Source organism: Oryzias melastigma, linkage group LG2, assembly GCF_002922805.2.
Source record: "Oryzias melastigma strain HK-1 linkage group LG2, ASM292280v2, whole genome shotgun sequence".
Lineage (NCBI taxonomy): Eukaryota > Metazoa > Chordata > Actinopteri > Beloniformes > Adrianichthyidae > Oryzias > Oryzias melastigma.
This window is the reverse complement of record NC_050513.1, coordinates 10,215,371-10,227,622: the sequence shown is the minus strand read 5'-3', so window position 1 is coordinate 10,227,622 and position 12,252 is coordinate 10,215,371. Positions and strand designations below refer to the sequence as shown.

General features: G+C 40.0%; 1 protein-coding gene across 1 annotated transcript in view; it reads right to left on the bottom strand.

Annotated features, from left to right (window-relative positions):
• The window catches only part of cobll1a (cordon-bleu WH2 repeat protein-like 1a), a 16,002-nt gene extending 5,219 nt beyond the window's left edge, over positions 1–10,783 (bottom strand). The window contains exons 1-7 of the mRNA XM_024294230.1: positions 10,752–10,783; positions 5,809–5,902; positions 5,524–5,725; positions 5,159–5,453; positions 2,338–2,417; positions 2,100–2,276; positions 1,936–2,014 (exon numbers count right to left, since the gene is read on the bottom strand). Coding sequence (XP_024149998.1) covers positions 1,936–2,014; positions 2,100–2,276; positions 2,338–2,417; positions 5,159–5,453; positions 5,524–5,725; positions 5,809–5,900 — 925 coding nt within the window. The 5' untranslated portion in view covers positions 5,901–5,902; positions 10,752–10,783. The remainder of the gene's footprint in view (positions 1–1,935; positions 2,015–2,099; positions 2,277–2,337; positions 2,418–5,158; positions 5,454–5,523; positions 5,726–5,808; positions 5,903–10,751) is intronic.
• Between the last annotated feature and the right edge of the window lie 1,469 nt (positions 10,784–12,252).

The following is a 12,252-nucleotide window of genomic DNA, read 5'->3' as shown; positions in this document are numbered from 1 at the left end:
TCTCTGCTCTTCTGCATTTCTGTTTCAGACACCTTATGTCGTCAGTCTTCCATGGTGTTTTAACAGTGGTTCTTAATGTTTTTGTTTTAACCTGGAATGTGAGGTAGCGCATGTGGATGTCAAGTCTGAGGAGGTTAAATAAATATTTATTAAAATTATGTACTAAAAAATATAAAGGAATTAGTATGAGGTGATGCTGTGACAAATGTGTTGTAAAACAGAAAAATATCGTTAAAAACAAAAAAAGAAAGTACAAAAATATGCATAAGAAGTAGAAAAATTAAAGAATAAATATGTAAAAAGTCAGTGAGGGGGCGGAGCCACAGAAAGAAAAAACAAAAGTGGAGAAATCAGATTGATGGACAATTCATGACCCTCTTAGGGAATCGGAGAGCAGGAAGTGGAAAAGTGGGCGTTTAAAAATCTGCGTGTATCAGAGGAGTGTTTGCTCAGCACAGACTGCAGAGTGGGAGTTGTTTTTGCTCCGTCGCCCTCACACTCATGGAATTTATTGTTTCTAAAAGGAAAACAACGGAGGAGTTAAAAAAGGAGGCGCTCATTCACTTAACTGCTGACAGAACACACAATCAAAAGTATTCTCCAAACAAAATGTCCAGTTACGCCGATAAAGGCAAGGGTCATGTGATCGTTCTGAGCTTCAATCATTACAGCAGCTAAATCTGCTTTACTTAACTAATTTGTATTTTCTTGTGTTTTTTTTTTTTTTTGCCTTTTATTGTTTCATTTTTGGGAGATATGGCCAACATTCATTGGAACTTCAAAGTGGTGATTTTACCTTCGACTAGGTATCGATAAATTTGAATTTATTTGTTTCAGACAACTTATATTTAGGAAAATGGATTTTTTCCCCAGCTCTCTACCCTCTTGGGCTTCCGTAGTTCGGCGTAAAGTCAGCCCATTCATCTCTCACAAAACGCAGATATGAAAGCAGCAGCTAGCAGAGGACCTTCTTCCACGAGGCGGAGAGAAAGAGAGAAAAAGCTTGTTCCAAAAATAAAAAATAAAAAATGCACATGCCACACCTCACCTCTCTGCTAATTGTCTCATTTTGAGTAGCGGTTAGCTTTGGCTAATGCAGCAGCCATTTTCAAACGTATCCAGACAGAACTAGAGGATAAAGCTGCTTATTTACAACAGCAGCAGAACCTTTAATAAAAGAGTTGATTTGAAGACAGCGCTGTTGTTACACACTGATGCTAGCATGCTACGATACTAGCTGCTAATGCTAACGAGCTGCTTCTAAGCTAATGCTAACAGGCAGTAATTTCATAGGACATTTATAAAACTGTGCTAAAGAGAAGAAACAACTCATTTGTGATAGAAAATAAAACTCTTCACAGACATTATCATAGAAAACCAAAGAGTAAAGACCGATTAGAAATCATTAAAAGAGTTCCTTAGGGGGAAAAAAAGTGTTTTGTTTTTATCTGATGTTTTTATGTTGTGACTTCCTCTTTGTTTGCATCCAACATATTTTTTTTAAGATAACACATTTAGCTTTTCTTTTTAAAATAATGTAATAATTTGTTGAGTTTAGATACTTTTTTTTCTATTGAGTCAAAAACTAGATTTTGGTCACTGGAGTTGTGACTTCAAACTTGGAGCATCAAACAGCCAAACCAGTTTGAAGGTCAGATTGCTGAATGAGTGCAGTAGTCCTCTTTATTAGACCCTCAAGCTAGCAGTAGCTCACTAAAACACCTGCAGCATTGTTCTACAAATATTTTATATTAAGCTGTACTTCATCTTCAAGCACATTTCCGTAGGAGATTTGAAAATAAAACAGTTTTTGTTAAAAATATTCTGTCATTTGGAACTTTTGTTAAAGAAAGTAAAAGGAGGGAGAAACAAATTGATTAAAATCGAATTTGGAATGGAAAAAAAAAATAAAATGTCCGTGTTGCCCAGCCCTACCTCCGACTTCTGCGTTCACACACGTTGGGGGAGGGGGAGCTCTCCTCTTGGTACTTCTTAAGTTTGATTCTGCCGACATCTGCACCAAAAACAGAAAAAAACACAATTCTTATTAAAATTGAGTTTTTGAACCAGTATTAGTGTGGAGATGATGAAGCAGGAACCTGCGCCGCTCGCTGGCTGCAGTTGCTGAGGCTCCCTGGGACGCTCTGAGAGGCTAACATTGGCGGTGGGGGCGCCCGCCTCTTCTTGGACGAGTTTGGAGGCAGAGAGTTGCACTCTGAGCCTCTCTCCACGTTTCTGCAGAGGCTGGGAGACGCTGGAGCGCTCGCCGTTCCCTTCTACAAGACAATATAGTCAATGCCGCAAACTTTTTACTAAAAGCGATAGTTACGCTCTTACCGGCTGATGTTTCTTCTTCTTCCTCCGGAAAAGGCTGAAGAATCCTCTTTTCTTCTGTTTGTTTTCCTTCTTCAGGACGTCTAGGACACAATTATTAGTAAACCTCGTATGACATTCTGCACTCGCAGGAGCTCATAGCGGAGGAGGTGAGGTGACCTCTGCAGGTCTGACAGCCGCTAAAACATTCAGAAAGTGGTCAGAAGCTTTGCTCTAAAACTCATTTTTAAACCCTCTCTGTTCTTTATTCAGCTCTGATTGCTGCAGGGTTTTAACACAAGAACCGCTAATTCAAAGATGCGAGTGGGGAGGAAAGATCCCCGAGGTCTCATTAAAGCCGGTTGTCAGAGTTCAGTTGATGTTCTGGTGGTTAAATCTAATAGATTTCCACGTAATGAAGAACTTTTGCAGAGCCAAATGAATTCTGGGTTAGAAGCATTTCAGGAAGATCTGCTTTTTTCTTGGAAAGAGGTCAAACTGCAGCTTCAGAGGGCGACTGTACAGCAAACGCAGCAATTAGAAGAACAGCAGCAGAGAAATGTGGACATTTGCATTCAACAATGAACAATAAAGTAAATAAAAAAAGTTATTTTCTCTGAAATACAAGGATCACAAAGTGGTCTCCGACCTGCATGCAGGTTGGCCCATTTTTTTGCCTACAGACAGCTCGTATTAACCCTTAAAGGCCTCGTGCAGTGGCAATTTTTTTTTTTTTAATTTAGAAAGTCAATGGAACTTGGAAAACGAATCTGATAAAAATATTCACTTAAAATGATCCAGCGCAATTGTATTGATCATTTTATGGTCGTGCACAGCTTTAAATTTGGGCGATAGGTGGTGATGGGCGGGGGCTGCGCATGACGTCACCTCAGGGATCCTAGAGTGTAAACAACAATGGCAGACGGTTTGAGAAGCGACGTAGACCATGATTTAGCGGATATTTCTTTGGATGAAGGTGATGAGCCTTCATCAAACACGGGAATTTTAACGACACAGGGTTCGGAGGGTGTACAGCCCTACCAGTTTGAACTGGAGGTTTCCTCATCTGAGGATACAGGGGCTTCGGATGACGATGGTGAAAGCTCATACAGCGATGGCGCCGAGAAGACGATCAAACTTGACTATCTAGAGGAAGTAAAAGTGTAACAAGGTTTCCGTAGGTGAACCTGCGGAAGGATCATTACCGGAAAAGGAAAGTCGCCGCCGCGGAGCGTCCTTTGTCGTCCTCCCCCAGGGCCGAGGCGGACGGAGCCCCCCCCCGCCCGGGTCCGCTGCTGCTGCGGCGACGGGTGGGCTCGCTCCCCCGCCGCCCTCTCGGCCTCCCTCGCCCGCGCGCAACCAACCCCCGCGCGGGTCCTCTTTCCAGACGGCCGGCCTTACGGCCCCGGGAGGGAGTAAAAACCCCTTGTGCTGGCTCGGCTGCCGGCGCCGGACAACCGTCTGGCGAACCCACGGCGCCCCCCATGCCCGGCCCGGGGCCTCGGAACCGCAAACCCCCCTCAGCGCAGCACGGCGGCCTCACCCTGGCCGTCCGGCGTGCACCCGCCAGGTGCCTGTCCGGCGTGCGCCCGCCAGGTGCCCGTACACCCCCCGCGTTCCTCCTCCGGAGGGCCGGGGAGGGCTCAAAGCCTCCCCCTGACCGGGGAGCGCCCCTCTCCTTTATTGAAACGGGAAATTCATGAAGGGAGACCCCCTTCTTCGGCACATTACTGCACCCAAATACCACACTCCTATTCACCATTATCCAGTTCGAATCCCCAAATCCACGGCCGTCCAAATTCTATTATGTTAAGTAATTCCATGCCCAGAAAGTCATCACAACACTAGCGGATCTAGCTGTATGTTCCTGTACTGACGTCACACGACCTATGACCTACTTATCGGTGGCTGCCCAAAATCTGAGCGACCGCGCTATCTTTGAACGCTTGTAGAGAGTGCACGGGGCCGCGGGTGACAAAATAATTATACGGGGGTTCATTTGTGACATAAATACTAATGTTTTATTGCAGTTTAAGAAAAATCACGATTTTCACCGCACGAGGCCTTTAAAATAAAATCTATTTTTAGACTTTTACTTTACCCAAATGTGAATATCGATGACAGACTTCCAGTGACAGTAAAGTGAGGAGAAACGGTGAAAATAAAGGCGCACAAGCAAGGAGTGGGATATTTTTTTAAAAACATACCACCATAGATAGAAGTAGAGCAGTGTGCTTTCTTTGTATAATGAGTTTGCCTTCCACTAAAGCACTAGCCATAGAAAAACAAAAGAAGTGTGTGGCCAATACTGTTTGTCCCTACTGTATATGATTGTCTTCAATAAGCTTTTTTTATTGTTCAAAATTGTAAAAAAAAATACCCCTTAGTGGTGTAAAAGTAAAGACTGGAAGTCTGTTATAATAAAAAATAACACTTTTTGTTGGATTTTGATCTTTTATGGTGCCACAATGTCACAAATTCTTATGAAAATACCTCAAAATGAGGCTTTTAACAGCAATTATTAGGTTAGATTAAAAATATCTTAATCAATAATTACATAACCGCTCAAAAAATGTATTGCATGAAAGCACTAATTACAAAAGCTCATTGACTTGATTTGAAAAAGTAAAAAAAGTCATTATAGCGTTCTCAACACCACTGCAGCGCTCTGATCTTTGATCATTTTGAACTACAGACTGGAAGCTCTTGCTTTTGTCTTCATTGTATCAATAATAATTCCATTTAATATTTTTTTTCTAGAACCAAACTGCAGATTTCTAAAGCTATCAGACAGAATGTGACATTCACAGTGAACTGAAAGCAGATCAAAGGATTAAAAGTGAACCTTTTGTGTGCGCCTCTTCTGACATACGAGCCTCAGACGGCCTGACTTCTGGGACGGTGGGGTCCTTTAAGGCCGTGTCCTCAGCATACAGCTCCCTCAGGGCGTGATCGTTTAAGCTCCGCCTCAGGTCCAGTGGCTCTCTGGACTGACAGTCTCTGAACAGGACGGTCGTTTCTACGTGAAACTCGCACTTGTCACACACGGCTGGAAGCAGCATCTCCAGAGGCAGATTGGGGCTGACCCGCACCACCGTCTTGTGGGACTTGTTGTAGTTGATCAACAGGCGGACTGTTGCCTGCAAGGACAAACATTTACTTTCTCATGTCAAACTCTTGCTTTATACCTCTTATTTTTGTTTGTTTTACCTCAGGCATGTACGGTTTCTTGGTTTTCTCCTCGGTGGCTTTGGGCTTTAGCACCATCTTCTCGGCCTCCAGCAGACCGATGGGTGAATTCGGTTTGAAGCTGATGTTGTTCTTGTTGGTGGACAGAAACTCCACCGTGTAGTCGGAGGGGTTGAGGTGGTAGCCGGCACACAGCGTCACCAACAGATCCATCACCGGTTTACTAAAAACAGAGAATGTTAAACGTTGGCAGCAGTCGTGAGCTGCCAGAACGGTAACAGAATGGTTTTAAACCAATGTGTGTACCTTCCATGAACAGTGGCATTCTTCTCCAGCCCCCCAGGAAGAACCACACGCAGGGAGTGTTCTCTCTGCAGAGGATTTGCTCGATCATCCATCTCTGCAGACATGAGGAAGACACAATTAAAGTCCCACTCCGATCATCTTTTGATCCTTTTTTAACCCTGGCGCTCTCTCATTGGGGTCCAGATGACCCGACCCTTAAATTGATGTGATCCCTTTCATGATAAAAGGATTTCATGTCTGTTTCAATTGATGTTTTCTAGGACATAGCTTCTGCAGAGCAGCAGGAAGTTCATTAGAAAATCACCTCAGAGTTATAGAGCAAGGTTTCTCCACTTCCCATCATCCATCTGTTTACAACAGTTTTGTTTTAAATCAAAGTGAACACACCCGAGTGTAGACGGTACCTGTTCCAAGCCTATCTTTTAATTGTATTTTATCAATTTACTTGTTTGTTTTTATTTTTTTAACACGTATTTAGCATTGTGGCTTTTTGTGTTGTTTGTTGTCTATGCCATAAACTGGAGTGCTGCTTTTCACTGAATTGCCCTTGGGGGGCAAATAAAGTTGTTCTATCTACATGCTCCCCCACTGGCTTACAGCCCCCTACAACCTCAACCAAGCATTACCAGTGTGACCAAAAAAACATAGTTTTATGCCACATGAAGCTCTAGTCGTCTACTGTCTGGGCCAGTACTAAAATGTTTCAAAATGTACTTTGAAAACAGGGAATATTTGGTTTCAATTGGTAACTTCACATCTGAGCTAATAGAAACTACATGTGGAGTTCCCCAAGGCTCCATCCTGGGGCCACTTCTATTTAAAATCAACGTGCTTCCACTATAAAGAACAACAGCCTCAATCTATTCATCTAAAAACTACCAACCAAGTCAGAAATGTGGGTGTAGTGATGGACATTAGGGCTGGCAAGATTAGTCAACTAATTGACTATTAAAATGCTCGATGACTAATTTTATAGCCAATTAGTCGTGATCAATTTTCAAACAGTTGGCACTTGCATCTACTAAAAAAGGCGACATCCATATGTCGCTCCCAAATCCAAGGCCCTGACTGGCCAAAGTTCAAATGGTTTGACTGGTTTGATATGCGTTTTGTACAGAGTGCAGTTAAGTTGAACAAAGTTGTAAGCGTTCAGCAACAAAAATATTTCCTTTTTTCTTAAATATTTGAGTCAATGAGACCAAAACTTTGTCTTTGGTGAAAAAGAGTTAATTGTTTCAGAAGCAAACTTTATTTGATTTAATCTTGTTTTAATACCAGAACCTAATGAAGGACAGAAGCTGCACGATTCATTAAAAGTTAAATAAACTATTATTGTAATTGTCTTTATTTCTAGTTAGTTTAAAGCTAATGATGGTTAAGTTTGTACTTTACATCCACTTTGCACATGACCCGATTAGTCGACAAATTGGAAAGAAAAAAAAATTGGTGATGGGCGACTATTAAAACAATCGTTTGTTGCAGCCCTAATGTACACAGACCTAAATTTTGATAAACTCGTTGAGGAAGTCACAAAATCAGGCTACTATCATCTCAAAATCAATTCAAGGATTAAAGATCTGATCTTAAAGACCTGAAAAAACTAGTTCATGCTTTCATCCAAGTTTACATCCGCACTTATTTTAATCTTTTATGTAAAGAACACTGAATTGTCAATGTACATGAAATGTGCTTCATGAATAAATTTGCCTTGCCTACATGTGGATGTCTCAGAATGGAGCAAAGCAGGGAGCTTGTGGTCACGAACAGCGTATTTTTCACATCACAAATATGATTTTTTTTTCAACTTTTTATGTCTGCTCCTCATTCACATTGATTTGAATTTAGAAATACGCAGAAATTAAATGTTCTTGCAATTCTGAATTTTCCTGAAAAATGCCACGAAAAGGTAAAAATAACTTTCCGCCTCTAGTTGGAGCATCGGACCAGAGACTTTCACAATCAATTAGTGTTTCCACATAAATAAGATTGTAAAGGAGAAAGAAAAGGATCGACTGCAAAGACCTGTTGTACTTTGTCACTTTTTAATTATTTTTGTGCCAGATAAAAAAAGAAAATATAATTATGTACAGAAGTAGCAGTCACCAAAATTTGGCTTGAATAATACAATATTTTAATCAGGTGAACAGTTTTGTCTTAAATAACACCCTTACCTTTACTAAGTAAATGTTAGTTTTAATTTAATTTTTTAGGTTGAAAACAAACCACAAAAGAAAAAACCTTAAAGAGGTTCAGAAAGAACAGTAAATCCTATTTTAGTGCAGTTTTCCCCCTCAAAGTTAGCAAGAAATGTGGTCTCATGGGGGAAAGGGGTTGTCTAAAGCAAATACATTAATTAGCTAAAACCCAACACTTTAAATCTCATTTTACAATATTTTTTTCAAGCATAAATATATAATATTACCAAAAACGATAAATATTGTACTATGACTTTCAGCCATGTCAGTTTAAAGCTGTGAGACAATGGGAAACAAGTAACGTCAGAAATCTTCTCTTCCCAGCCACACTTTTATTTTATTTATTTATTTATTTAATTTCGGAAAAATAAAAAAAAACTTACCGATAAAAAAAAAAAAAAAAACTTTCGCTTGAATTTAAAAACCCTCGTGACTCCTTCAGCAGGTTTTCCAACGTCTTCGAGTCAGCCTCATCACAAAGCTAGCTTAAAAGTCCGTTAAATTCAAAATGTCTTTTTTTTTTTTTTTTTTTTGAAAGTGCTAGCTTACTTCTCAAGCAGCGGCGCGTGCCGAACCAACAGCTGTGTGTTTGCTCATCAACGCGCACGTGCTTGTTACCGCGCGCGCTCAGGCGTGTATGGAAAGCAAAAGGAGGCCACTCCCGTTCCGCCTCCACACAAGTCCACGTTTTCTGAATAAATATAATTATTTTCAACCACTTTTCTCCTCAATTTTAACCAAATGATTCAACAACACAAATGAAATATCACATTGGGCGTCAAATTAGTTATATTTTTTTACGAGCTGTAGTAGGAATTGAGAAGAATTTGAGCAGGCTCTTTCAAAAATAAAAAAATAAAAATGAAATGATGACACAAAAGTACTTTAAAATGTGTAAAATCATCAATCTTTTAACAGTCATTTAGAGCAAACCACGAAACTCTATAAAACAACAACAAATAATCTAGAAATTGATATTTCCTGTATAAAAATGTGACTGCTGTTAAATTAGTGCTGAAGTTGTATAGATCATTTTAATAAAGCATCTACTTAATGTTCAAACCCCATTTGCTGTTCAGGGGGTTTTACAAACTATTACATCAATGCTAGTAGCCTGTTTGCTAGCAGTTGATGTACTTAGTGATAGCTTATTGTATGGTCTGCCCCATTAATGTATTATTGTAAATATTAGTAGTAATCAAAGCTTTAAAAGTGTTGGCTATTTTGCGAAATTGTGCATTATCTGTAATTTTTCTCAAGATTTATATACTTAAACCCAGCACCTAGTGCTATAGGGGTGCATATGCGACACAACACCACGCTACAGCTGACCCAATGAGCCTTTATGACCTTCTTATCATAACAGGGTTCTCAAAAACATGAATGGAATCTAACCTTTTGCTAAAATTAATACTACTCCGCACAGACCCAATAGTTTTTTTTCTAAGTTGTTAATCTGGAACTTTCTCCATGTAGTTTTATGTCTTTTAAAATCTTTATACTATTAAATATGAGCAAGCATTACATTAACATATATGTATTTTTTATTACTATTTATGAGAAGCTGGAAAGTTTTATAATTTGTTGTTGCGTCATTCTTCATTATGGAGATGTGTTTACTTCATGAAGTTCACAAGAAGGTTGTTAGCAGATTTATATATTTTTAGAGACATACGTTTGAAATCTTAGCACATATTTTAGCATCATGTTTGGGTCATTCCACAACAAAACCAACCATTTTAAGAAAAGTTTAATGAATAAATCTATTAAATAAACATCTTTGTAGTCCTATTGATTTTGTTTAAAAAAATCTATTAATGTACAAGAATCCATCTTAAAGATATTTATTGGGACTATTGTTTTAATATTTTCTATTAGTTACGTTAGCTTTTTTAAAACATTTCAAATATTTGAAATTTAGGCTAAATCCTTCTGAAATTTTGATTTAAGAGTTTGAGAAAGACAAACATTTTTATAGCATGAACATTAGTAGATAGTGGTTAAAAGCTATACAACTTACAAAGTGAATTTTAACCATCCTTTTTTTTTCTTTAAAGAGGCTTACAGCTTTGCAACCAAGGTGCCATATTTTCTAGGAGATAAAGCCTGTAGCTCTTTCAGATATGTTTTATTATCTACAAGAAGCCCTTAAAGTAATTAATTAACTTTAATAGTCATAAATAGGGGTGACATACAGGTATCGTGATATTTCATTTGGCGATACTGTATAGATTTAAAATGCTGACAAGACAATATTTAATAATTTAAGTATGGATTTGTTTTCCTTTAAGTCATACTCTTTTTAAAAAAAAGTGACTGGTAAAGTCTTGGGAAATATTACGAATGCATTGTGAGACATGTATCGCGATACATATCGTATCACCAGATTCTTCCCAATACACACCCCTAGTCATAAGTCATTTCCTGAGGCCCACATTTTCCTAAATTCATATAAATTTTATTTTAAGAGGGGTAAATAAAGTATTTTTCTAGTGTGAACTTCAAGAACTGCGTCAGAAACGAGGGAAAAAAGATGAATTCCTCAACAATAAATGACAGAAGTACCAGTGAAAACACAGGAAAACATATAACCTCCAGACCGTCTTCAGCCATGTTGTTCCTGCTCTAATGCTGCGCTCCAAATGAGCTTACTCCATTTCTGAAGTCGGGAGATTAATGCGTCTGTGCCTCGCCGCCACACACTTTAGAAGTAGTCATGAACACATCCACGAGCCCACCAACCCCTACCTGTGTCTGCATCGCCGTCCCATTCTGCTTCAGCTGTCTCCTCTGGATTCAAGTGGCAAGAAGGAGAAAGGCAGAGGAGGAGGAGAAGAAGGGGAGGCAGCGCTGTAATCTGTTTAGCCTGCCACACCTATAAGCCCTGCCCTGTCACATGACCGTCCTTTCCACGTCTGTGTTTGTGTGTGTTGTTGGTCTGTCATGTGAGGTGGGTGTATAGGCATGAAGTTGTCAGCTAGAATAGTGAGAGCTCCATATTCATGCTAAAACCACGAACAGCAAAGTTTGCATGGGGTTCTAAATCCACATAATCCCCTCTATGGGATTGAGTTAAACTGTTGCTGATCTTGCTGTAGTCTGTTGTAGGGCTTTATCTGAAAACAGTCGGTCTACGCTCAAAGGATTGTGTTGTAGCCTTCAGTCCTTCATGCTAGAGCTCAACAAAGCAACCCTTGAAGACAAGAGATCATCTTAAGAGGGAAATGAACGTCAGCACTGATGCTGTTATATCCACACTAAGCTCCAGGAGAAGGTGGAAAATAAATGTCTCTAAACTTTCAGATAAGAATTTTCTCTTGTCTGTTCTTGATTATGTTCTTTACCATGTGTGAGCTCTTGGAAGTTTTTTCAAGGCTGCCCTGAAGAAAACAGTCCAGAGTATCTATTCCTTTATTGTTGGCTTGAAAATGTGGAAAGAACACAGACTTTTCATAGGGAGGCCTCGAGGTGGGTCTGGGACACAGGGAGAGAATCTGTACCTCTGCAGGCCCAGGAATGCATCTATGTCTCTGTGAAAGAGCTACAAGAATCACCCCCTGGCAAGCAGATGATGGATGGATGGATGGATGGATGGATGGATGGATGGATGGATGGATGGATGGACGGATGGATGATGGATAAATGGATTGATGGATGGATGGGTTGATAGATATATGGATGGATGGATGGTCAAATGAACAGATGGGTGGATGGGTGGGTTGCTTTGAGTGACGGATGAATGGATGGAAGGATGGATGGATGGATGGATGGACAGATGGATGATGGATAAATGGATTGATGGATGGATGGGTTGATAGATATATGGATGGATGGATGGTCAAATGAACAGATGGATGGATGGGTGGGTTGCTTTGAGTGACCAATGAATGGATGGAAGGAAGGATGGATGGGTAGATGGACGAACGGACGAACGGACTGATGGATGGATGAATGGATGGATGGATAGATGGACGGATGGACGGACAGACGGATGGATGGAACAAACCAACAGAGGAGCTTTCAAAGTTACCATTGGTTTACAGTGAAGGTCAGTCATTGGACAGCAGTAAAGTTCAGAGAGACATTCTTTACTTCACATCTCTACTTGACTAAAACTGCTCTACAGTGTTTATCTAATCAGAGTCCGACAGGAAAAGTCACAGCTCTATCAACAAAAGCAATCCACAGTGCAACCAGGCTAAATACTAAAAGACCACAAAGTGGATAAACTATTGGACACATCAAGAGC